Below are 27545 nucleotides of genomic sequence, written 5' to 3'. Positions count from 1 at the left end.
TAAATAAATATGTTTCTTCTTTTTTATAAAAATGTATAATTCAACCACTGAGCGAGTATTGCAGGCAACAGCCCAGAGCGAGTAAAGGAGCTTCTGCAGGGGGGGAAAGCAAGCAAGCAAGCAGGAAAATGATATTTGCTTACCTCATCTACCATGAGCCGCTTAAAAGTCTTTGTAATTGAAAAGAAAAAAAAGGAGAAAAACAGGAGAGAGATATAAGGAAATTTGTTGGATAGCAGAAATCACCCAGCTTACACCATTTAATAGTAAGAGGTAGTCGTATTTTTAATGTGAAAAAAAAAAAAGAAATCTTGGAGACAAGCCATATTGCTTTGAAGTCCAGAACAAAGAGGGATCTCAGATACGTAGCAAATAAATGAATCCACAGATGTGGGTAGGGATTTCAGTATCTATTCTATCCATGCAAATAAACACTAATGATGATTAAGCTGTGAAACTAGATAAATCATTATACAATTAACAAAATGACTTTACAAGAGTACAGAAAAATATTTACATTCGACATTACAAGATATTGGGGAGGGTGTCTTTATTTTGTCCCCGAGGCGATCCAACGGCTTTCTTTTTCTGTTACTTTGGCATATCGTCACCGTGTAAATGCAGTATATCCCCAATCCAATCTACACCCTGACATATGAAGTGTGCTTTCGAAAGCCTGTAGTAATCCATTGTGACCACCAGAGGTCACTCAGCAACTACTAAACAGGTTTAAATCCTTTAACACGTTACATGCACATACAGGATATTGTCATTGGCTTTACATGCTTATTACTTTCACACACCAGTAAATATACGAAATACATATCTTTTTGTGTACTGCTTTACCGTTATTGGTAAATTCGTATTTAAAATCCAGTGGCTAGCGAAAGACTAACAGTGGTTAGTTTGTGGGCGTTTAGGCTGGACTGCCTGAACCAGCAAAGTATAACCAGAGATTGTTCCAATTGGGAGCTAGGATTTTCTTTTATGATTTTGGTGTTCCTTGCCCTAGATGGCCATGCTTAGGAGATCATGCATTCCAAATAAGTTATAAATTGATTTGCATTTTACTCAGTGAATTAAGTATTTGACCCCCTTTGCAAAACTTGATTTAGTACTTGGTGTCAAAACCCTTGTTGGCAATCACAGAGGTCAGACGTTTCTTATAGCTGGCCACCAGGTTTGCACACATCTCAGGAGGGATTTTGTCCCACTCCTCTTTGCAGAATCTCTCCAAGTCATTAAGGTTTCGAGGTTGACGTTTGGCACCTCGAACCTTCAGCTCCTTCCACAGATTCTCTATGGATTAAGGTCTGGAGACTGGCTAGGCCACTCCAGGACCTTAATGCTCTTCTTCTTGAGCCACTCCTTTGTTGCCTTGGCCGTGTGTTTTGGGTCATTTACATGCAGGAATACCCATCCACGACCCATTTCAATGCCCTGGCTGAGGGATGGAGCTTCTCACCCAAGATTTGACGGTACATGGCCCCATCCATTGTCCCTTTGATGCGGTGAAGTGGTCCTGTCCCCTTAGCAGAAAAAAACCCCCAAAGCATAATTTTTCCCTTCACTGTGTATATATAATCTCCTAAGCATGGTCATTTGGGCAAGGAACACCAGTACCAGGAACACAAGTACCATTAGACAAGATAACTAACTAAATGACTCTGTTGAAATGAAGGGAAATCCCCTCCTCGTATTACCACAGTGTGAAACACGGCAGAAAGCTCCAGTATGATTGGCATAGAGTAGTGGGACTACTAGCAGAGTCTTTTGAGGTAGTTAGCAGCTATTATATAGTTGTACATGTCTTAGAAAGGCAAAGGAAGTACTAGTTGTGCGAGTACACAAATACCGTATTCGCCCGATTATAGGCCACACTTTTCCCCCCATAATTTAAATCTTTAAAGTGGGGGTGCGGCCTATAAACAGGGTTTAGCATTTTTACCCTCTCCAGGGTGTCTGGAAGACTGCAGTGCGTTTTCGGTAGTGCGGTCCGGTGAAAATGCGGTCCCCCCGGCAACGCAAGCAAAAACTTTAGTTCCGCCCTGATTTTTGATTCCCAGAGTTGATGTAGATGAGGCAGACTGGTGCAGGAAGTGGAGGTCACATCTGCCGCATCTACGTCGACGTAGCAAAACTAAAGTTTAGGTAAGGAGGGTGGGAGCCTCCTACATACACTAAATGTAAAAAAAAATTAAAAACATTTTTTTTAAATTTTTTTCTTTAAAATAGCCCCAGACTATAAGGGTGCGGCCTATAATCGGGAGCGGCCTATATTCGAGCCAATACGGTATCACACAAAGAGTTGACAGGAGATTGTAGGAAAAGATGTAACATACTACATTTTCATAGGATCTCAAAGGGAAGGTCATCAGACGACCCTATTAGTGAACAACATCCGTTGGCCTTAAAGCAATACATAAATAAATGTGCGGTGAGGTACCCATCAAAAGGGGTACACTTTCAGAGATCAGTAGATGAAAAAAGAAGAACAAGGAGACGTTATGACGTTTTCCCATTGCTCCGCGCACAACAAATCCAAGGCTTTTTTTAGTTTTTTTTTTTTTTTTTTTTAATTCATCCATAAAGTGGGAGTGAAGCGATTTCTAGGGAACACCTAGATCTTCATAGTATGTGTTCCAATGGCATCTTTACCACTCCATTAAAATACTCCACATCTTATAAAGCAAGTTAAGTAATATCCAAAATAATTTACTTCCTTTTCCCAGTGTTAATCTACGTTTTCATCACATCTCTCAGAAAACGCAAGTCCTCTGCCAGCAAAGCACGGATTCTTAAACGGAGCTCGAGTTTTTCGCTGACTAATAGAAAGAGGGGAAACCGCACTGGAATAAAATACAAAGTTGGCCAAACGCTTTAGGTTTTGGATATTTGTGCGATGACATAAAGAGGGTGTAGAGCCAAAAAAGTTAAACAGGAAGCTTATTAGTGTAAAACTTGTATCGCAAAAGATGTCTTGCATGTCAGGAACCCACCAGACATCTACAGGAAAACGGCATTCTCCTGTTTTAACAAACATGAAGGATTTTACATTGTCAACACACAACACGATATATTCTTTGTATATAAAGAACCGAGACATTAAACAATAACCAAAGACTCAAGATGCTATCAGATATACACAACCAAACCAAGACTTTTCTAATAATACCTAATCGGTCAACGGACATCAGATCATGGCACCATTACAGCCTATGTACGGCGGTGACAAGAAGGAACATGATAATAAGGCAGATTTCCATACCAAATCTTAATAGTATGAAGAATTAACAGAAATGAAAGATGGCGGCTGAAACGCTTTTAGATGCTGCTATCGGCAGGCAGTTCCCTTTATAGAACCTGTGCCTGAAACTGGTTTATCCTTAAAATATGAGCTGTCTGTGAAATAAATCATTTAATTATAGTGAAAGAAATGTGTATAATGAGGTTAATCCCCGCAAATTTGTTACGGTAAGCAATTGCTTACTAAATAGTTATATCAGTGAGGTGAAAAGTATTAGTTTCAACCCCTTATAATCAAATTGCTCATCGAACATGCAGAACACCCAAAAGAAAACAGAGCAAAAAGGGAACTAAATGTACAAATGGTAGTTGTTATCTGAAGTATAAAGTTGACTGAAGTGCCAACGTACGCCTGTCAGGACACCCTGCTGTGATGCCCTAGATGCAAAGTCCAGGATGGCCACTGATCACACGTGGGACACCAAGTAGAGGGTATTTAGGAGGATGACGCCGTCACCAACATAGAAGTTGACAGCGATAAAAACTATTTGGCCCATCTGCTCTGGGAGACACCACATGACACAACCTTTTGAACACAGCTTACCTTACATGATCACACATTGGCACACGTACACACACTGACACACCAAACAAATTCCTTGCAAAATCTATAAAAGGTACAGAATGTTTTTTCTATTATTATTTATTAGGAAAATCCTTACTGTTCCAGGCATGTCTGCTATAGCAGAATGTATAGTAAAGTATCTGTACCAATGCTGCAAAAGCTGCCTTATTCCTCCATATTAATATTATTATTATATTTTATTTATAAAGCTCCGACAGATTCCACAGCGCTGTACAAGATGAAAAGTTTACAGATAACGACAAGTACAATACAGCAATTGACATACAGATACAAGAGGAATGGCGGCCCTGTTCCCGCAGGAATTTACAATTTAGGTGGATTGACAATATGACATTTTCTTGCCACTGAAGCCGTCAATCAGGGTCAGAAAAGGTCTCCTAATGAAATCATCGGGAGGACCTTACACATGCGCACTGGGCTCTAGACCCCTACATGCAGGGTTCGCCAGAGCCACGCTGGAGCTGGGGTCTGTTTAGACCCCAGTGTGTATTTGTGAAGTCCTTCCATTGACTCCAATAGAAGCACTTTCCTGTCACTGATTGACAGCTTCAGTGGCAAAAATGCCAGATCAAGGAGGAATAAGGCAGCACGGCTTCACGTGCAGAGCCGAATGCATCTCTTGCGGTCCATTTAGCTGGGGGGGGGTGCTAATGTAATTTTGGTTACTGCTGAATAATAAATTATTTAACAGTTCTTCAAAGCAAAGTATATCTAAAAGGCACTCACTGCCCTTTCATTTCATAGGCGGCGACGGGTGTTTTTTCACCCTCCACCCAAAGCTAAAGAAGCCATGGGCATTGAACTTTTCCTCTGATTCAGCAGGGTGGAACTTTGCACATAAAACCTCTGATATCACCTTTTGGCAGGACATCTGGGTGTGTGTGTGTGTGTGTGTGTGTGTGTGTGTGTGTGTGTGTGTGTGTGTGTGTGTGTGTGTGCAGACTAGCTCAGATTTTTCTTTATTTCCCACATACTGCAGAGAGAAGACTGAATGGCTGCTGAATTTCACAAACCCTCACTGTTTCCATAGTCATTTTCACTTTAACTCAATGCAAAATTATTATTTTTTTTTTTTTAATATTTCAATCTTTATTGGACATATTTTTTCAAAGCAAAATTAAACAAATTATTTCTGTTAAAATAACCACTAACAGGTGGGTATACAGTTTCAAAAAGAGCTGTCCCACGAGCAAATATTTTATATATAATGGAAATATTATTTATATAGTAATAGTAAATTCATCGTAGACATGCGTTTTTTCAGGTACAAAAAAAAGCAGGATGTCTAGCCTGCAGTTCAACTAAATTGATATAAGATCATGGACTTGGACTTTTACAGCCAATAAACCTAAGTATTCAATAATAAATGGCTTTAAGTAGCACTGCATCTCGAAAACCAGGCATCAAATATAATAAGTCTTTATAATACACAGGTTGCATTGATTAGTAAACATTACTTGGTGGGAAATAATCAAAGGGTAACAAATGTTAGTTACCGGACCAAGCGTTTACTTTAGATTTGGACAAAAACGCGGACGAGCCAAGTTTAATTAAAATTTTGCTACAACCAAACACAAAACAGGGCCTCGCCGCAATCATGTATAAACCAAGCTTCCAGCGTCACGTTGGTACGAAGCCATCTCCTGCAGCCAAAAGACTGAGGGGTATGGAAATGAACACAACCGACGCCGTGCACTCGCAGCCTGGCCAGCTCTTATTCCTAAGTAGAGCCATCCAATTAGAGAACAATGTGCCATTCAGGCACGGACTGCCACTTAACCAATGAAAAGAGTCAGCTGGCAGGAAAAAAAAACCTTGTCCTACTTATGTGGAAAAACAGGAAAGGAAGGAATTGTAACATCTTTAAGGTTTAACATCTGTGAGCCAACCGACAACAGAGACATCTTCACAGAAAAGCCACCCAGAGTGACCCCAAGAGGCAGAAGAGGTGAGCAGGTCACAGTATGCATTCTCTATCCCATAAGGGAGGACGGAAAAGCTTTTATTACAGGCCAATGTATGTCTTATTTCTGTTCTAAAAACATATATACAGCCAAAAACTGAAGGGCTCAGTAAAGAATCAGGCCTGAAATAAGCCAGCCCTACCCGATATAAACCCGAGTACAGGTGTCGCACGCAAGGTTTAAAAGCCACATCATACCATGGTCAAAATACGTTACTGAACAACTCCAGAGCAGCTGGTAAAGCCCATCAGTGCTGTAAGGGTCACACATTTTAATTGAAACCACTATCATGGACATATTATACGTCCATGGAGAAAGAGGGGTAGCTACCCCAGACACTGCAGCCAGCGCACATGAGCTACACGGCAGCGATGCCCTTGTGCTCCTCATTGCGCTCCTGGATAAGATGTCCCATCAGCCTTGAGTTCTACCTCTGACCTTGTCTCCGGCGTCAACATCCCAAGATACGGTTCTGCATTATAACCAAATGGAGTAAGTTTGGGGCAGTCATGGACCTTTCCAGTAGGAAGCTGAAAGCACTTTTGTGGACCATTTAATATTTTGTGTAAGACTGTATCGCTAGAGTCTTGTGTGGTTATTTGTAAGTCTACCACTATTAATTACCAATATCCTAGGGTCAGGCAGCAGCACGTCAGCTTCCACGTCCAGCACAAAAGAGAATAGAAAATTCATTTTAGATACAATTGAAAGAAGAAGAAAGAACATAAAATATGTTGCATCTGTAGAAATGTGGCAGCTCTCTTAAATAAAGTGTTAAAAATTGACTAATTTAAGAAAATACATTTGGATACTTATTCGACTGTTACTTGGTAAAAAAATTTAACGAAAACAACAAAACTGCATCTGGCCGCTGTTTTTATGAAGCCATTTTTCACTAATGAGCAGCATCTCTCTACAAATAAATGTGTTAAAAAGTTACAAAAAAAATACACTACAGAATCAAAGGAAGAACTGGACTTCAGTGTACTAATTAGATTTAGTGCCCTGCTAATTTAATTGAATCAGTCATTAAACACAGAATACTGGAACACATAGTAAAGTTGGTCAAAGACACCAATTACATTGAAAGATTTTAACAGAGCCAGAAGGCAGTGGAACTTTAAGAGATGGTAATGTTAAAGGTGGTTATGTGTATATTATAAGTATATCTTCTCTTACACCCATATATATGGTTATATAGATGTGTATATATATACTGGGGAGCACACATAGGTGGTTTCTCCGTACAGAATGCCAACACCTGGATTGTAGAGCTAAGAACCAGAGAAGCATCGCGTTCAAACGGCGAGTGCCATCAAGGAACGGAAAATGCTGCTTCTGTTACATTAAGAAGAAAAGCACAAACTTTTATCCTTGGAGTCGTGAGAGTGCCTACACTGCAATATGTCATACAATTTACATGTATGTAAAATCACATATCGGATAACTTTAGTAGTACGGTGTGTGTGGGGGCAACATTCCTGACTCAAAGGCCATAGAGAGAAGAGACAATCTGTGAGTGGGGCAGATAGTACGTTGTGTTTAAGATTGCTTCAGTAGGGCTGCGCGTGCATCAGCCTCAGAAAACGGCCCTCTGTAAAACAATTTTCAGACTTAAAGCCCAGTGCAAAGTAAAAAAAAAAAAAAAAAAAAAATACTTTTGACAACTATATTACAGGTAGAAACTATGTTCCATTCCAAAACTAAAGGTCATCAGGACTTGACAGGACCTTCCTATTTTTTTTCATTGTTTACAGATCTGCACAGTTAACAGAAACCCATCTCCGTCCTCAGGAATGTGAGAACACCTTGCGCAGGCGGCCCAGTCGGCTGGAAGGTACGCGCTGGAGTATGCTCTGACCTGTGCTTGGAATGTGGGCAGATCGGTTGCTAGGCTGTATCACACTGTTCTAGGCACTGAGAATAGAAAACAAGGTCACCCATAAGGCTGCAAAGAGGGAAGAAACATTTAACTGAGAAGCCGGTTTTAAAAAACAAAACAAAAAAAATGCCCCCGCCCCAAATCAAAGGAAGGTGAAAAATTATCCTAAAAAAGAAAAAAACATAAAAACAAATTTAAAAAAAAGCTGAAGCTTGAAACAACTGCTTTGGTGTGGAGAAGCCATCACCGGTTTCTTTCCTTCTCTGCAGGGTGTTCCCCAAAGCTTGTTTCAGAGACAGGGAGAACCCGCTGGATTCACTGCTAAAGCGAGCCACATGGGGAAAATCACCGGGAGCGTGGGAACACGGTCTAACTGTGCATGAATGCACAGATAACACATGTGGCTGTCTGACGGACGCAGCTTTATGAAAATACCATACATAAACCAGCTCCCCCACCCAAAAAAAAGAGGGTTATACGGAGAACTACTACATAGAGCATAACTGTGTTCTAGAAAGCCCTTTGTTTATATTTCTGACGGCCAACATAAGCAGATACCCTCCTGCATCAGAATTACGATTCTACACTAGAAATACATTTCTGCTTTCCCAATCCCAATCCTCTGAAAAGAAAGCTCATTCTTCCTGTCATCTTAATGAAGATAGATACATAATCTGCAATTCCATACGATTACCCATGGGATGTGCCCTTCCTCTTAAAGAGCTATTTTAAGCTGTGTCTCAGAGAGGATTTTCCCAACATATATTCTAATGCCTCTTGGAATTACTCCAGCAGTGGGAAGGCAACAAGGCAACAATCCAGGCAACAATGTCACAGTTAGGTGAGGGAGGATATCACCGTCTAAAGCGGATAAGGCGGCAAAGAATGGTGATGCAGACTCCTGGAGCTACTTAGGATAAGGCCTGTCAAGAAGAAAAGGCCTCCTACGTTCCTACTTCAACATCCATATAAAAAAATAAAACAGATAAAAAGGCTAGACTATATGTGTTATGTGACAAAATGTGGAGCTGTCACCATGGAAACAAATTTAAGGTTTCTGCTGATCGCTCCACATACCACTCTGTGACAAAGGTTTTCTATATTACCGTATTTGCTCGATTATAAGACAACCCCCCAAAATTTGAATATTAATTTAGCCAAAAAAAGCCAGAATATAAGACTACCCTATAGGAAAATAAGTAAATTAGTAAATATTTATTCACATGTATACTATTTTTTCATATTGAATAAAAACTATGATAAAAACTATAAGAAAAAATGCATTTTTTGTTTTAATTTCCTTTTATTTGCCAACCTGCCCCCCCAGTTATGCACATCTGCCCCACAGATATGCCTTATACCCCCCTATATGCCACTTTGCCCCCCCGATATGCCTTATACAACTCTATTTACCACTCTGCCCCCAGATATGCCTTATTCCCCCTATTTGCCAATCGTCATGCCGGCACTCTGTCATAGAAGCCCTGGCAGCAGCGGAGGTTGTCTGTGCGCATCGCATAGACGTCCACTGGCTGCCAGAGAGGAGGATCCAGGTCCCTGCAGTGCTGCGGGGGATCAGGATCTTAGTCTTGTAGTCAGTCTTGAAGGCAGCCTTGCGGGAGTGCGTGGGATTACCGGGACCCACAGGTATATTGTGTGATCACACACTCCTGCCCGCAACACACTGCACCCGCAAGTGTTTTTACCCCAATCCCGATATAGTCCTCTACTGTGTTGCATCCTTCTGCACAAGTAACATTTGAGAGATGATTATTAAAATATACTGTTCAGTTGGATTAACAATTACTTCTTAAACAATAAACTAACCATTGGGGTATTACATTTCATGGCTGGTCAATATATTCAATATTTTATTTTTAAATACAGCTAAATGCTGTTCTGGAACTGCAACACTTATGATGCTGGGTATAGATATCCACCATTCCTTTTAAGATGATGAGTGAGCATCTTGGGAGCTGTAGATAGCTATTGCTTGGTAAGAAATAAATAGTTAATCCCAAGAACACATCCTGAGTTTGAAATCGGTGTTTTAAGGCTTGCCTACCTCACCTGGTGTCTTATGCTCCTATACCGATATCCACTTACATATAACAAGTAAACAGAAACTGAAGAAGGCCGGGTGGGTATCCAAAAGCTGTTCAAATTAATTTTCTTTATGGAAGACAGGTGGACGGGCTGGAGAAAAGACTATGGTATGCTTTGGGGAGATAAGGAATCATGAATTATTGAGAAATAGGTTTTAAAACAAAGCTATCTGCACCTGATCATTTCCTTCATCAACGAAAAGAAGTCTACTACAAAAAAGAAGTGGTATTCAGCATGTCATTTCCCTCATCCAGGCAATCTGCGAGTGTTTTAATGGCTGCCATTGCCTTAAAAGTGCTAGCTGAATTCTCAAAATTCAGCAATATACACGCTGGAGAGAGCATTAATAGTTATTGTTGAAAAGTTCTCAATGGTTTGTTCCTTCAAACACTTCTCCATACCATGTTCTTCCTTGTACGACATACAGCAGAGTCCAAACGACCACATAAGTTGTACAACTGCAGCAGGAGAAACATCACTAACACATTTAACACGGTGGTGTGCAAACATATCCAAGCAATTACTTCTTTTTAGCTAAAGATGTTTTTGTGGGACAACATTTATCAATTGAATAATAAAATAATTTAGAGATTTAAGGGACAGTTTACGGTCCTCAACAACCCCACTGAAGAGGAATGCATATCAAAAGGGACACTTTGGCCATCACATGCACTTTAGTATTTCAAAAGACCTTGCAGTTATCATATATGCATTATTGTGGTCAGCTTGTCGACTGTGGTCAATGGCCCTTTTCCCTACGCTTATCGGGAAACACATTCAGGGCTGCCGATGCGCACGTTTTTGAGCCATATTTGGAAAAAAGTCTTTTAGACCACGATTCTTCATCAATATTAATGTCTGAATATGTTGTCTTAAGATCTAGAACTAATTATATCTATTCAAGATAAGTTGCAGTAGTGAGAAAAAGCCAAGTCAAAAACATTATTTCTAACCAAAATGAAGCAGGAACAATGCAGGAGTTACATCAGCCAAGGGCCACGAGATGCTGAAGGTTCTGAGCCAATACCGGCCGTGTAGCCCACAAACTAGGTGATTCCAGGCTACACAGGGTTATGTGAAGTCAGACCACATGATTGCGCACTGCTAGGCGGGCTGGAGCGCGGCAGCAGGTATGCTGCGGGGGTCGGCTACCCATGAAGACCCTGTAGAGGTGGAACGGTGAGGGATCCCCTCTAGAGATGCCTCTGTCGCCAGCGGAGTAGAACAGCGAGGAGAGGTGCTTACGTTTAGTTAATATACCAACCACCTAGCAGGGCTTGCTTTTGTGATTTGTGACAATAAGGCGTTACCGGCAAAAATAATAAATTAAAAAAAAAAAAAAAAAAAACACGGATAAGGAACAGTTTTATGAATTGTTCCTGAGCAGGGTTTGGAAATTCAGCAGTATTAAGAATTACGAGTCTAGTGTTGCACAAAGAGTAGGTGGGACTGTACATTTAATACAGAACTCCTGTTTATCCGTATCCTTAGAAACTACACAAAGCAAACCACTCATGCTCTGCTACAAAACTTCACACACTCTATCTTCCTGACACACCCGAAAAGGTTGTGTGCATTTCCTGCAGCTCACAGGAAACTGTTGCAGTTGTGGTTTATAAACAGAAGTAACTGGGGAGAAAAAAGGGGGGGGGGTTAACACTAGTTACAGGCATATCTAGCTGGTTAAACAATGTACAATTGCTGCTGTTTTAATAAAAAAGTCGATGGAGAATGATTGTGTATTGAATGAAATGGAAGGATGATGCAAATCCATGAACAATGGAGTTTATTCAATGAACTTATCGCTGCATTAACTATCAGTTATAAGGAGCAGCTTCCGTTGGTGTCTCCTTCGAGATAAGACAAGCTGTCCCTTTATTATACATTCAAGGTTTATTCAATTCAATTTCTAGCATAAAGTTACAATATAAACACTCGCGCTTTGAGGCTGGCATTCCAATTGCTTTAAATTATCGACTGCGTAATTAGGAAAAAATGTTTACCCACAGATAAATACAGGTAATAAAGAGGACTTGTGCCTTTAAATAAGGTTCCAGTAGGTGGGTCAACCACAAAACATGTACACCATAACGTGGGTGTCTAGGGGCGAACTATTGATAAATTGTAAAAACATACAGTTGTGATAAATAGTTTGAATACCCTTGGAGAATTGGTAATATATGTACCATTGTTAAAGAAAACATGAGTATTAAGGTCAGTAGACCTGGAGGCATTCGAGATACAGCTCTCTCCTGGATCTCCTCATATCTGTCTAACCGTTCCTTCTCTGTCAACTTCTCAGGCAACACATCATCGCCCCTTCCTCTTTCGGTTGGTGTCCCCCAAGGTTCAGTCCTTGGTCCTCTGCTGTTCTCTCTTTATACTTCCTCTCTTGGCAAACTAATCAACTCATTTGGCCTCCAGTATCATCTATATGCAGATGATACCCAAATCTACCTGTCTTCTCCTGATCTCTCTCCATCTCTCATGTCCCGGATCACCAGCTGCTTGTCTGCTATTTCTTCATGGATGTCACAACACTACCTGAAACTTAATCTTTCTAAAACGGAACTCATTATCTTCCCTCCCTCCATCTCCACTCCACTACCTGAATTCTCTATCACCATTAACAACACAACTATCTCTCCTACTAACCAGGCCCGATGCCTTGGGGTCATCCTTGACTCAAACCTCTCCTTCATCCCTCACATTCAGTCCCTCGCCAGATCCTGCCGCCTGCACCTAAAAAACATCTCTCGTATCCGCCCATTCCTCACCCAAGAATCCACAAAAACTCTGGTTCATTCACTTATCATTTCCCGTCTTGACTACTGCAACACTCTTCTGGTTGGCATTCCACTGTCTCGACTCTCTCCACTACAGTCTATCCTTAATGCCGCTGCTAGGCTCATCTTCCTTGCACGTCGCTCCTCTTCTGCTTCCCCCCTCTGTGAATCCCTCCACTGGCTCCCAATTACCTTTAGAATTAAATTTAAGATCCTGGTACTGACATATAAGGCCATCCACAATACTGCTCCTCCGTACATTTCTGACCTCATTAGCAAATACTCTCCTACTCGATCCCTACGTTCCTCCCATGGGCTAAGGCTCTCCTCCTCACTCATCACCTCTTCCTTTTCCCGTCTACAAGATTTCACTCGAGCTGCCCCATATCTCTGGAATCTGCTCCCAAGGAACCTTCAGAATTCACCCTCCCTCCCGACATTCAAGAAACATCTAAAAACCCACTTCTTCAGAGAAGCATACCATCTTAGCTGCTAGAACATCCTTGTCATTGATACCCCCACAATACCTCTCACCCTTTCTCTATGCCTTATGTTTATCACCCCATTTTCCCTCTAGATTGTAAGCTTGCGAGCAGGGCTCTCTCCACCAAATGTATCGGTTTGTCTTAGTCTGTCAATTCTTGTCTTGTCATATCCCTTGAATTTATGTATTGTATTAAGCGCTGCGTAAACTGTTGGCGCTATATAAATAAAAGATAATAATAATAATAATAATAACTTGGCCTTGTGCTTAGGGTCATTGTCGTGCTGGAAAGTCCAAGAGCGTCCCACGCGCAGCTTTCATGCGGAAGAATACAAATTGTCTGCCAGTAGTTTCTGATAACACACTTTTCACAAGATTCCCTGTGCCTTTATTGCTCACACCTCCCCAAAACATTAGAGAGCCACCACCATTGCCGTGCTGCTTCACAGTGGGGATGGCATTCTCTTTGCTATAAGCCTTGTTGACCTCTCTCCAAACGTAGCGCTTATGATTGTGACCATAAAGCTCTGTTTTGGCTTCTTTGTGGCATTGGCACAGTAAAGGCTTCTTTCTGGCAACTTAACTACGTAGCTCATTTTAGTTCAAGTATAATCGTATTCTGCTCCTTGAAACAACGGCACCGTCTTTATCTAGAGCAGCCTGTTTATCTCCTGGGGTTATCTGTGGGGTTTTTCTTTGTGTCCCGAACAATTCTTCTGGAAATTGTGGCTGAAATCTTTCTTGGTCAAGAGATCTCCGAATTTTCCACATTTTAATAAGTGATTGAACAGTTCTGACTGGCATTTTCAAAGTTTTGGATAACTTTCTATCTCCTTTTCCATCTTTATAAAGTTCCATTACCGTGTTACGCAGGTTCTTTTCTGCTCCCCATGGCTCAGTATCTAGCCTGCTCAGTGCATCCACGTGAGAGCGAACAAACTCATTGACTTTTTATACACAGACACTAATTACAATATAAAAAGCCACAGGAGTGGGAAATTAACCTTTAATTGCCATTTTTAACCTGTGTGTCACAGTGTGTCTGTAATAAGGCCAAACATTCATGGGTGTGTACACTTTTGATCAGGGCCATTTGGGTGATATCTGTTATTATGATTTAAAAAGGAGCCAAACTAGGTGATAAGAATTGGCTTCATATGATCGCTAGCCTTAAATAATTTTTTTTGCATGGTCATATTTTTAAAATCAATGCCAACATTTGAAAATTTCTGCCAGGGTATGCAAAAAAAGCATTGGGCTGCGCCAAAGAATCTCACTTCACAGAACAGAAGAAATGTATGCGTTTCTGTGTTTTGCTTATATTGGATATGCGCTCACGCGCATTTATTCCTTAAGTCGGGGCTCATGTATACACTGCGTCTAACTTCCCTTTAAGGACTAGAGATTAGCTAAGTGAGGAAGAATGAATAACCACAGAAAAAGAGACGGCGGACGACAAAGTACATATGATGACTGGAGTGTCCCTTTAATACAGAACTCTTATATTGGTGATGGTAATGTTGGGGGACAGGGATAAACTGCCTGCATACAAAGTGATTGGGAGGGTAATGAAAATACATTTCATAGATGCAAAAAAATGAGAACAGGATTGCAGAATAGACCCATGCATTTGCAAAAGGGACGCAACGAAAATTTAAAGGGATCCCTTAGCTATTATAGACATTAAAGCCTAAAATACTGGTTCCACGGGGAAAGTCACTGACCAGAGATGCGACTCTTTCATAAGACTTAGCCTGTAATAGGCATATATGTTATATAATATAACATTATATATATAACATATATGTTATAGCCCAAAGCTCTAGCATCTGTTAGATTATTTAAGGAGAAAGGAGTTCACCTTTCAAAAGCGCCCCCACCACCATACCCATTAGCCCACCACGTTACCAAGGAACCATAAACGCAGATTGATTTAACCGAGGACAGGCTTCGTTAAATTCAGTAAAAAGCGATATAAATCATCATATCATAGGATGTAATAACAGTTTCAATTTTAAATGTTGTGTGTGTGTGGGGGGGATATACCAAAAGATGACAGATTGCATGAAGCTGTGACTCAAGGCTTTTAAGGCATTCGGGGTTAACTTCATTCCTGCTGAGAAAGAAATTGGTTGCTTTGGAGACTTCAGGGAAAAAGTTAAGACATTTCCTTGAATTTTATCCATTACCATAAATAGAAAATAATAATTTCTCAAATCAGGTCTTCAACAAAACTGTAGTCAGGGAACGGCATATATGTAACACGCGGAGGGACCTTATCTGAGGGACCCATGTGTCCAAGTAGCTGGGTTATTTAAATGAAGGGAACAGTCAATTGTGATTTGGGTTTTTGACTTTCCATTTTATTTCATGTAATAGAGAGCTCCATCCTTCCCGTTCTTATAGCACGATGTAAGAGGTGTATTCGGTAAGATGGAGTTGAACTGACCCAACATAATGCAGGCGTAACGTGGGAAGCGGTGTAAGTCATCTCAGTCATTAAACCTTTCTTTATGTTGATCCCGCAGAGGGATGGCAGCACAGTCGGCTCTTTATAACGCAGTGATATTAAGGAGTTGAATCGTTGCAAGCTTGGGGAATACACCCTATGTTTTGTGCCGAAGTAACTCCCTTTCCAACAGGCTAGCGGAAGACAGGGATCGTTTAGAAGGAGGGTAGCGCTTTCCTAATTACAGCTTTATAGAGAAAATGCTGTTTGTAATTTAAGACTTAACGCCATTCCCAGCATTTGGTTATTAAATGAAAAATCAATATGGTTGCTTAATTTGCAGCAATCGGGTGTATTTCATTCTCGGTGGATTTGGGTTTGTACGGCTAGAGTTGTGTTTTTTGTCCACAGAGAAAACTATGCTGTTTTAAAGCAGGAGGAAAAGGGCAGCTAACCAAGACTTAAGCATTCCAGAGGGGCAATGACTGGTAATGAAGTCCTCCAGTCCTTTCGTGTTAAATGCATCCCCTTGTACAGTGCTGCGCTCTATAAATCACTAATAATCATAGTAATCATAATAATAATGGGGACTATTTTGCACATTTTAGCTTGTTGCAGGGAGCACACGGTACATTTCCAGCACATGCTCAGAACTCATTCCCGTCAACGGGCACTAAGCTGCCTCTAATAACATGTATGCGATCTAAACATCGATGTGTGGCTACCATACATGCCATTGGCTGTTGCTTTGATAGCATTAATGGGGGTGCTACTGAGCATGTGCGAGCAGTTTACATTACTTTTACTTATTACCCTACGATTGCTTCCTGGTTTGTGCAGAGGCAGCCAGGAGGGAAATGAGTCAGAAGTCTCCTTTTGCAAAAGAATGAATGCGAAAGAATGAATACTCTGCATACACTGCATTAGCCTCCATGCAAAAAGGGATTGCCATCATCTACACAGTTACCTATAAAGCCAGATTCAAACAATGGTATTCGTTTTTTAGGTACGCCTAGACACATCATAATCACCAATCCGAATTCTAGCGTACGCAAACATATTTAATAAACATTTTTTCTCACATTCGCATAACGAACTAACGTTTCTATAAACTTTTTCATAAATGTTTAGTTTAGAAAAGGTAAACACCTACGGCTAAAAACTGGTAGCGTTACGCTTATACAAGAAACAGGACCAGATACTTTGTCCGCTTTATGTCACGCAAGTTATCCCAATACGCACAAAAGGTTTGGGGGTCACAGCTGTTTTCATGGAAAACAATTACATTTCTCGCTGTGCTAACATATTTGCAAAACAGTTTTCTAACGATTAGTCAGCCTTTTAAAGTTGGATTAGCTAACACAGGAGTGATGGGAGTGATGTACGCCTGTGAAGATATACAATAGTCATTTACAGCATTAACAACCTCTACACTGTATTTCTAGAACATTTAATGTTATTTCAATAGACAAAATGTGCTTTTATTTCAAGAACGTTTCTAAGTGACCCCAAACCTTTGAACCATAGTGTACTGTGATGTCAGAAAACTATTTCCTGTGTATTTTTCTAAGCAGTCTTCTGAAAATCAATCAGGTGTATTGTTAAGAACCCGAGCTGATTGTTTAGCTGCCCCTTGGAACTCAATAGACAGGCTAATGAGTGTCTGTCCGGGATCTAATCCAGATAAACTTCTACATGATTTACGGCACGAAAAATTCCAGCCTCAAGTCAACAAAACACAATGTCTTCAGACATCTCTTAACAAGCTGACCTTTAGCACTTTGAAAAGCATCCCAGCATGTAAAAATAAGGATGTCAATATTCGCACATGGGGCATTTCATGACTGGAATGGACAATGTATTTGAGAAACCCTCCCAAGTAATCACACCCTTCTAAAATGTCAGCTCATCAAAACATTTATTATACTCGGGCATTCAAAAGATTTTAAAACTTAAAGTTAACACGGTTTTAAAAAAATATTCTGTTAAACTGAACAGTTTATGCTATTGGTCTGTATTTAACGGCAAGAGATAAATCGCAAGGCAATGAATGGTATCCATCCTATAGACTGCAACGGCAACATGTGGGATTTAAAAAAAAAAAAAAAAAAAAAAAAGATTTTTTTATTTAATAAAACTAATATTAAAAAAAGTTTATCACAAAATTTACTTTCACAGCTGTTTATTTTTTAGAAACTGATGAAGAGAGATGACAGAGACATCGGGGCTAATGTCTGCAGCATGATCAGCTGTAAGTATCAAAAAAGTGATGTCAAAAAGCATTACCAGCAGACTGCACAAGACTATGTTATAAAAGGCCAAGAACCATACTTGAAGGGCATATTGCGGTACAAAGGGTTTCTTTAGTGCCGTAAGTGTATTTAAGTTTGCTCGCTTATAAATTTAGCAAGCTATCAAAATACTTCCCAGTGTTAGTGAACCTGAACATAAAACTTGACAGCAGATAAGAATCATTTGGCCCATCTAGTCTGCCCATTTATCCAGATGTAAAGAGTCAGACATTACTCAGTCCTTGGTCTTATCTCAGATTCAGGATAGCTTTATGCCTCGTCTCACTGCATTAGTCTCTACCACATCTATGGGGGGGGGGTTAAATAACTCTGTTACATTAACTAACTGAGACCAACTTTCTAAATAGCCTAAAACACTTCTACTAGAAGAAATCCCAAGAGCCCAAAACGCTACTGATTTTTTGTTGGGCTATGTTATATTGATCTTTTTATATACCGTGTTTCCCCGAAAGTAAGACAGTGTCTTACTTTCTTTTTATCCCTAAAAGCCCCACTATGTCTTACTTTCGGGGTATGTCTTATATTGGGAAAAAATTGTCCATATATACCAATCCACACGCATACCAATCCACACATATACACCAAACCACACACATATACACCAAACCACACATATACACCAAACCACACACATATACCAATCCACACATATATACTAATCCACACATATACCAAACCACACATATATACCAAACCACACATATATACCAAACCACACATATATACTAATCCACACATATACACCAATCCACTCTCACTGTCACTCTATGCTTTCCTACCTTTCCTCTTTCAGTTTCTTTGCCGCCTCTTCGCTCTTCTTCTTAGTTCTTCTGTCTTCTCTTCTTCCGGGTCAGAGGGCACGGAGACCGGTGGGCGCGGCTTCAGTGCTGTGCGCCGGGATCTGGCAGCAAACCCCGGCGCACAGCAGCTGTTGCCTTGGGGATCACAAGGGAGCGGTATCGGAGGTCTGTTAAAGACCTCCGATACTGCTCCCTTGCGAGCCTGCTCCTCCAGCGGCGGACATTACTGTCCGTCTCTGGAGGGGCGGCAGGGGCGTCGGACCGCGCTGCGGCGGACCCCGCGACGGCAGTGGCGTCGGACCGCGCTGCGGCGGACCCCGCGGCGGCGCCCCCTGGAGTGTGGCGCCCTGTGCGGTCGCACAGGTCGCACACCCCAAAGGCCGGCCCTGGTCCTGATGGACCACGGAAAACATTATTGCTGCTCCAGCAAATCCCCCGTGTTTCCCCGAAAGTAAGACATATGTCTTACTTTCGGGGTACGGCTTATATTAGCCGACCCCTCTGAAACCCCCGATACGTCTTACTATCGGGGGTGTCTTACTATCGGGGAAACACGGTAGCACCAGCATTTTAGTGGATATACGGGTACCTGTACCATGTTCCTTCTAGTTATTTATCCGATGATGTTTGGTATAGAACATCACATCCCCATTAATTAAATGTGTATCCTGCTTTATTCATCAGACGCGATCCTGCTCTACTCCTACACGGCAGTCTGGGGTGAGCTCGCAGTGTTTGTGGATCGTCTCCAAAGAGGCAATACAGACTCCACCATCACCTAATTATACGTATTCCCAGATCACCCAGCTATTAGTCATAATTAAAACAAGCAACACATGTATTTATCACGAGACAATCACAAGTTAAATAAGACAGACATGTCTTCAGAATTACTAACAAATAATTCAGTAACTTCACAGCAGCAGCTTTCAAATAAACAAAAACTAAAATCACTTTTTTTTAATACGGAATTCAAAGGCTATACAAAAAAAACGGACTGTAATACCGAAGAGAACAATACGTTCCTGTCCCGGCTCCTCCATCAATACATTCATCTTTATTTGCGGTCAGGCATGGTCCTAGTAGATAAGCAGCTCTGTGGTCAACAGACCAGAACCGGACTTGTAAGGTCGGTGAGAGATCAAACACGTTGACGCATTATCTCAGACAAACGCTTTGAAGCGGTAAAAGTAAAAGCAGCAAACGTTTATTTTTAGCGTAAGAGACCCGAGTGGCATTAGCAAGTTGAACATTTGGGTTGTTATTAGGGCTACAAAAGATATTCCAACCAATGCAGAGAGCGTACGCTATATAAGAGGGATCCAGGCGCGACGTCTGAGAAAGTGGTCTTTTCAGCCTAGCAACCAATGACATGGTGAAGGTGGCATGCAATTAGTTGCTATGGTGATAAGACCGCAAACTTTCAAACTGTGCCCCAGAACATGCATAAACCCTCCGTCTCGAAAGGGAGACACAAAGTGGGAACATCAAGACACAATCTGCAGACCTTTGGTCCACTTTTTACTTTACTGTCTATGATTATTTATTTATTTTAATTATTTTTTGTGGGGGATTTGTATCCCAAGTATCAAATTACAGTAAAGTTGTGCTGTTTTCTTTTAACAGTTCATTAGTCATGTATATGTTTTAGCTGTGTTATCGTAGCCAGATCTACTACACAAACACCCCGAGACTCCTTATCATCGCGGCTGTAGTAAACAAAGAATGGGTGAGATTTGAAAGGTCTATGACGTAACGGGGTTCAGTGGCACTGCCATAAAGAATCAGCTCAGCGTGGCGCACCCAAAACATCACACAAAGCAAGATGAAAGCAGGTTTTGGTCACTGCCAACCCACATTACTGTACACTGGACTGCATTTTAGGGTCCAAGGAGATTTTTCTTCTTCTGCAAAGTTTCACTCTGATCTCCTATCATTTCTGTGGCCAGAGGGCGTTACAGTCCAGGTCTTGTATGCTTCATAGCAGTTGAGCTACAGTTGGGCCCGAGAACATAAACGTTGCTTGTCTTGGCATGTTCAAACTGAGCGGCAGTCACTGATCCGATAATTATTAAATCCAAGTTTATATTGGAGGATAGACATACACATAACCTTTCATGTGGCAGCTATTGTAGCATCACAATTTAACCTTCAACATCTAAAACAATCATATATACTGTGTTTGCTCGATTATAAGACAACCTGAAAAAAAGGCCTGAATATAAGACAACCCTACTGTGGGGGGAAAAAAAAAGTCACTGTTTTTTTTCTTCTTATTGCTCTCACAATCTCATTCTCTCTCACACTGTCATTCATTGTCAATGTCTCCTTTCCTTCTCCATCAACTGCTTCCAATTGCCCGTCTCCTTTTCCTTCGTTCCGCTTCTTCTCTAGCCTCCTCGCCATCTCATCTGTTGGCATTATTGTGGTCTCTCTGAGCACTTCCGCAAAAGGCCGGAGCCGTGGGGACAGCCTCTCCCCGTTCCTTTAGGAGGAAGGTGAATAAGCGGAGCTGCAGGAGACAGGGACACAACAGCAGTTTGTGGGGACGGAAGGGAGACATTGAGACGGAGATCTGAGATCTATATAAAAGGAAAAAAAAATGTCTTATAATCAAGATATATATATATATATATATATATATATATATATATATATATATCTCATGCATACACAATTACTCATTCTCATGTCTCATATACTTCATGTGTTCTTCTCACATTAATGTAGATCTATAAAAATATTATTGCCAATGTTATTCCCAAACGATAGACAAATTGGATATTTAGTGCATAATTCTCCGTTATCTTTCAAAATAGCACAGCTTATGCATCTCATTGTAACCTAAAAGTGCGTGACAGGCTAAGGCTTCTTACACAACACCTCCCAACCCGACCAATTAGTTAAGCAATTACAGTAATCTTCATAGAGAACAGATACTCAAACAATATTATAAGAGTTTCCCCGTATATAAGTGCGAATGATAGGGAGCTCGGTTTTCAATAAATACATATTAAACCTTTTAAGTATTACAAGACCTCAGAAAGTGATGCAGGTAAGAAGCGACATTAAAGCCATTTAACCTTCATAAAAGCTACATTTCCAAAACGACAAATAAGGAAAAAAAAGACTATTTAAACAATCAGTGAAACCTGGAGCAAAGTGTGAACATTTCCAACCCACTATATATTTTTATGTTTTATGTCACTTGGTGACTCACCATATGGATTATTTTACTGTCAGAAACTTAGCCCAGCTTTAGGTTGTACTTTGAAATATACTGACATCATGTGACTTCATTAACATCTTCTATACTATACAGAACTTCATTCATTATTCACCACATTGTTAAACTGCACGTGTATGAATGACACAGCAATGCCTGGACTGACAGCAGAATACTTACTTTTTACATAAAAATACCTTCCATTGTTCTACAAAACAGCCCCAGTTTTGGCTGCAGATTATGCAAACAGATTAGATATTGAAGATTACATACATTAAATAACGATTCTCACACTGGGTTCTGAAGGAAATTATATTTTGGGATTCTTAAAGGGAGATGCCCATCATTTTTTATTACTAGCATCAGATTAAAAATACATTTTCAAAATGTGCTTTTTTTAGCAATAGTTCCAGTTTCATAAAAAAAAAAAATTCAGGCAGCTGCATATTAGCCATTTGTGTGTGTTCTAGCTCGGTTGTCTTAGCCAAATCTACTAGACAAATATGCCAACTAAACAAACGAATGGCCCAGTCTTTTTGACAGAGCCTGAAGCTCAGACTGATGAGGTTATGGAGAAACAGACTCCATTAGCATTGCCATAAAGAATCAGCTCAGTGTGGTGTTGGAGCAGAGAAGGTCACTCAAAATATCACATGACCGACAACAATGGCAGCTCCCAGGTCTGCATACAAAAGTAAATTTATTGGAAGAAAATGAGATAAAACCAGGTTGTTTTAATGCTAATTTATATTACTGCATACAGTAATGAATATTATGGTTCATTGAAAAATGACTGCAATTCTAGGATGGCTGCTGTTCCACTTAGATAAAATACTGGGCTCTATACTATATATAGGGGGGGGTTCCCACCATACTTTTATATCATATTGTTATTGTAATATGGTTACAACCCTATAGGCATATGGCTTCAAGGGTTTGGGGGTAGTGAATGGTGGTGTATGTAGTGCTAGGGCAATGGGCTGTTTTTGGAATACGGATTGAGATTCCTTTAGGGATCTCTCGTACATGTTATCACAATGACATCACTACATAGCTTCTCATTTTTTTTATATTTTGAAGAAATTTATGGGAGGGGGGTTAATCGAATATACCAGCAAGGTCTAGACAGACCCTGCAGTGGATATCCCGTCCTCCAGTAACCATCCAGTTGGGCATTCCTAATGCAATAAAGAACTGGGTTAACCCCAAGCGCCGTTACAACCGATCAGTCGGCAGGAAGCCAGCAATGCTTAATTCTGCTGACAGAGGGGAGTCCAGGCTGTCAAAAGACATCCTCATCTCCCATGTAAAAGTCAAGACGTACTGGTACGTCCTAATGGGCTTTTAATCATAGGTAATATGATGTGAATGCAAGTCTATCATGCTCAGATGAGGTCTAAAGTAGAGGTATGGTGGTTTAAATGTTGCAAGTTATATCGCAGTAAAATGAGGGCTTCCTGTATTTTGAGCCAATGTAACTCTTGCAAAACTTATCTTTACCTTCATACAACAGAAATAACATTTCTGCAGTAAATTCCGTTCATCATTTCGTAAGGAAACTAGAACAGTATTAAACACCGGGCTGTAAGCCATATCTTATTTCACATTGTCCAAGTTAAACAGTGTCAAGTTTTATTAGGAATTCTTTAAACCTGATCCCACGGGGAGACATTTGGTAAAAGTCACAGGTGGCAAGCTGGCTACCTGCAGTCCAATCTTTTCAGGTGGGAGTTCTGAATATCAACCAAACTAAAAAGCAAAGCCCAACAGAATCGCCCCCCCCCCTAGAGGAGAAGACATGGGGCCATTACTAGTGACAGAACACATAAATGGCTAATTTGCAGCTGCAAGAAAACATTATATTATCCAAAAAAACATGAATGAAAATCATTTTAGGATTATAATATTTAATGCTAGTTCTTCAATTTCATACCAGTAATAAAAATGGTGGGAAATTCCATTTAATGCAACCATTAGTAACATCTACTGTGAAGCAGACATAAAAGGACGGCAAAGAAACGCTTCATAAAGTGTTTTAAGATTAGCATGGCGTGCATGGACGACGCCATAATCTGAAGCGAAGCTCAGTGGCGTGAGGCAAGATTGAGCAAAGTAGGTCTAAAATGTAATATTTGGTAAAAAGTGTGAGTTACTTTAAACACTGTAGTACGTTCTTAGTTATACTCGTTAACCATATCACCTAAATAACGGATGCAGGTTCGGTATTATGTCCAAAACCCAGAAGACAGGCCATCAGACACTTCGAGTAGTCTACATACAGTCCTGCATTCTGGAAGATTTTTGTTTTTTCTTGCACATTCCGGCCCTGACAGCAGTTTAATCTCACCCTTTAATCTTTTGTCACAATTTTAGAGAATTCGGCCTCAGGCAAACCAGCCGCTGATGACTTGCTGGAATATTTACACACAATAACTCAAAAAGTAGCATATAGGGTGTAGGTTGACATACATGTACCTAAATATCTCTCACCAGATACACTCAAGCACAAAGAAATAGAATATTAAAACACTGAACCATAACTAAACATTAAAATCAGAACACAATGTAAAATCTCAAATAGAATATTGCTATTCATTTTCTTTTACTTGTTTTGGGACACTTTAATTTGTATAATAAAGACGTACAAAAGAACCCGAGGCAGCACTTACGTTTTCCTAACGTTAGTGATCATATTACACATGAGCGCATACAGTCCCCATGACTATGAGGTAAGCAGGAACATTGGATGAATGCTTGTATTGGATAGAAATTTACAATTTAGCCTCCAACAACCTCCTCCAATGTTCCCTGAAGGGATCCCCGGCACACATCCCTGCCGCTTCCCTAATGTTTACTTTAGGTTTCCAACAGGACCTCATGTGCTGCTTCTTAAACTTCTCTGTGCTCCCTAATGTATAGGCCACATGCTTTCCTACTATCCTCAAGGTATCCCTACTAACATCCGTGCTGCCTTCTAAAAGCCCCCAACATGATTCCTGGTCATTCTGTAGAGCTGTCTCAGGAAGGACCTATCAAGGATTCTTACAGCATTCAGAGACGACTTATGAGATGATCCTACGCTGGATTCCAAATGAGGTCTCCTCAAAATTGGAGTGGGCACCTTGTCCTACCCCAATCATCCTGAAGTCTATGCTGTGAGGAACAGAGCTGTCACACATGTCTATTCCATTTTCAATATCTATATGACCATTTCCATCTACACACCGGCGTACAGAAACATTTTACGCGATTTACGCAGGTAATCCGGCAACTTTTTAGCAGGGTGCAGCGCTACGCTAAAGATTGACCAACACAATTCTGCACAAGAGATCCCATAAACAGGCCGGACAGCTTTGTCAACACTCAAAAGCACAAGGAGAATCTTCAACTACAGGACCTGCAAGAAACTGGAACAACAAGTTCCTTGCGTAAACTCTTTACTAACCTTCTACACCACAAGATCTTACAAGCAGGGCCTTCTTCTCTTCCTTCAGAAGGTTGCGTCACCATACAATGTTTTAATAACCATAAACATCTGCTATACTCTTATAACAGCTTTATAACATTAGTGAGAACCAGAAATGCCCTAGCCATTCACTGCTGCGGGATCTAACGCTACCGCTGCAGATTGCTTCTGGCCCACGGCCTAGTCTACGAGAAGAAAACACAAATGATCAAAATGACCAAAGTACATTCAGCATACTTCATCGCTTCACACAATTTACACAAAAAGTGTCCTAGAAACTTTTCAGCCAGAGTTTAAGATGCAACTCGAAGGCTAGATAGGGCCAAACAGCCTGTATCTGATAATATTAATATTATTATTATTATCTTTTATTATATAGCGCCAACAATTTCTGCAGCGCTTCTTATATCCATATTCAAAGGGTCTGACAGCCTAAGACAAACCGATACATTAAGTAGAGAGGACCCGGCTCACAAGCAGATCGCCGGCATAAACCCTTTTCATCAAGACAAAAAAAGACGACACTTATTTACCAATAATTATTTATTTTCCCCCATCTCTTTCAGAGTTCAGCATCGCCAAAACCACACAAAGATAAAGCCATTGTATTCCCTAAGGGGGTACGCTATTCATCCAAACCAATATTTGAGGTACGCCTGTCAACTACTACCAAACTTCTGAAGAAAACATATAAAATATATAAATATATAACATAAATATCATACATTGTATCAGCTTTCTTCTTGCATTTCACAAACAGTAACAACTCTTCTGTAAGCGAGTATTAAAAACGGTGACATAAAAGTATTGGGACAATACATAGTATAATGTATAGTTAAATATATATTTCTTCTACGCCTGCTTACACATTAATAATTATGCATTATACAGGGCCGGCCTTCATGCTGGCCGTGTTGGCCCTTCTTAATGATGTAAGAGAGCTCTCCTTTTAGTGAATAGACCCCGCTGCCCTGTCTTAAATGAGGGACCACAAACAATGATGTCATTTATGTTTAAAGCCCCCCATTTTTTTGATCCTGTAAGAATCTATGACGAGTTGGCTGGGAATACAGTTCAGATTTTGAAATCTACTGGAAAAAAAATAGTGTCTTTGAAGTGAGTAACCCCTCTGCCACAGAGAATAAGTCATGCCGGTGCAGGGGCTTCCTGGTTAAACCTGAATCAGGGCCAGACTGACTATAAATCCCATCATCCCCGACTGTCCCGCCCTGCACGGTGCCCTGAGGAGGCAGTGGCCTTTCCCCGCACCCCTGCTCCCAGGGCCATGGGACTCCCACACTTACAAATTTTTTGGACTTTCCATCTCCTCCTTCTTCCTGGTTCTTCAGTTTTTTCTTCTCTTTCGTACTCTTGTAGTGTACTTGAGGGTCCCCTCCATATCCACCTCCTCCTCCCCCGGCTGGCGGATCCATGCCGCCGTCTCACACACACACCACACCGGCTTCTCCTCCCAGGGCCTGGCTGCCAAGACACAGAAGTACAGTATGGCACCCGCCGCCCTGGCTCACGAAGCGGGTGAATTCTCCGGTTTCTCCTGTCTCTTTGCACCTACTGACAGTGCTCTAGTTGCCCTCCGAGAGGTAGAAGACACTGGCCCCGCCGGGTGTCGCTTTACTCCGGGCCCTAAAGGTCTCTGTGACACGGCTGTGTCCCCTTCACAAACCTTCCACACTCCCTTACACACACGACTTCGCTCGCCTCATTAGCATAATATCTGCATATTCATGAGAACGCGCGCAACAGGCGATCCCATTCAAATCTAAGGGCGGAAGAAACCTGCACTTTGAAAGAACTTCTTCCTCGCCACTTCCGGGTTCGGGAGAAACTATTCTATCATAGGGGTGCTTGAAAGAGGTGCCTTTCTTTTGTAATAGGCATTCCTTTTGCTTGTGACATTATTTAATGTTTTATTTGGGTTTTTTTTATTGGCTTTGGAATGCTTGCGCGTGTTTGGGATGCAAACTAAGAACACCCATTGGAATGTAATAAAGGGAATCATAGGTTTGGTCTTGTGGGTGTGCTCATCAGTCCTGTGAGCTGCAATGTCGCCATCTGCCGGAGGAGATTAGTAATACATATCGAAATGTTTTACCTGTCTAACTTTTTGGGGCTGAGCATCATATCAGATATGTAGCTAGGGTGGCCACCCCATGACAA

At 40.9% G+C, this 27545-nt stretch overlaps 1 protein-coding gene across 1 annotated transcript in view; it reads right to left on the bottom strand.

Annotated features, from left to right (window-relative positions):
• The window catches only part of DIAPH1 (diaphanous related formin 1), a 50242-nt gene extending 23118 nt beyond the window's left edge, over positions 1-27124 (bottom strand). Inside the window, exons 1-2 of the mRNA XM_053465576.1 lie at positions 26672-27124; positions 144-170 (exon numbers count right to left, since the gene is read on the bottom strand). Coding sequence (XP_053321551.1) covers positions 144-170; positions 26672-26800 — 156 coding nt within the window. The 5' untranslated portion in view covers positions 26801-27124. The remainder of the gene's footprint in view (positions 1-143; positions 171-26671) is intronic.
• Positions 27125-27545: the final 421 nt, after the last annotated feature.

This window comes from Spea bombifrons, chromosome 4 (assembly GCF_027358695.1).
Source record: "Spea bombifrons isolate aSpeBom1 chromosome 4, aSpeBom1.2.pri, whole genome shotgun sequence".
Taxonomy (NCBI): domain Eukaryota; kingdom Metazoa; phylum Chordata; class Amphibia; order Anura; family Pelobatidae; genus Spea; species Spea bombifrons.
The sequence above is the reverse complement of the archived record's forward strand: the minus strand, read 5'-3'. Positions and strand labels throughout refer to the sequence as shown.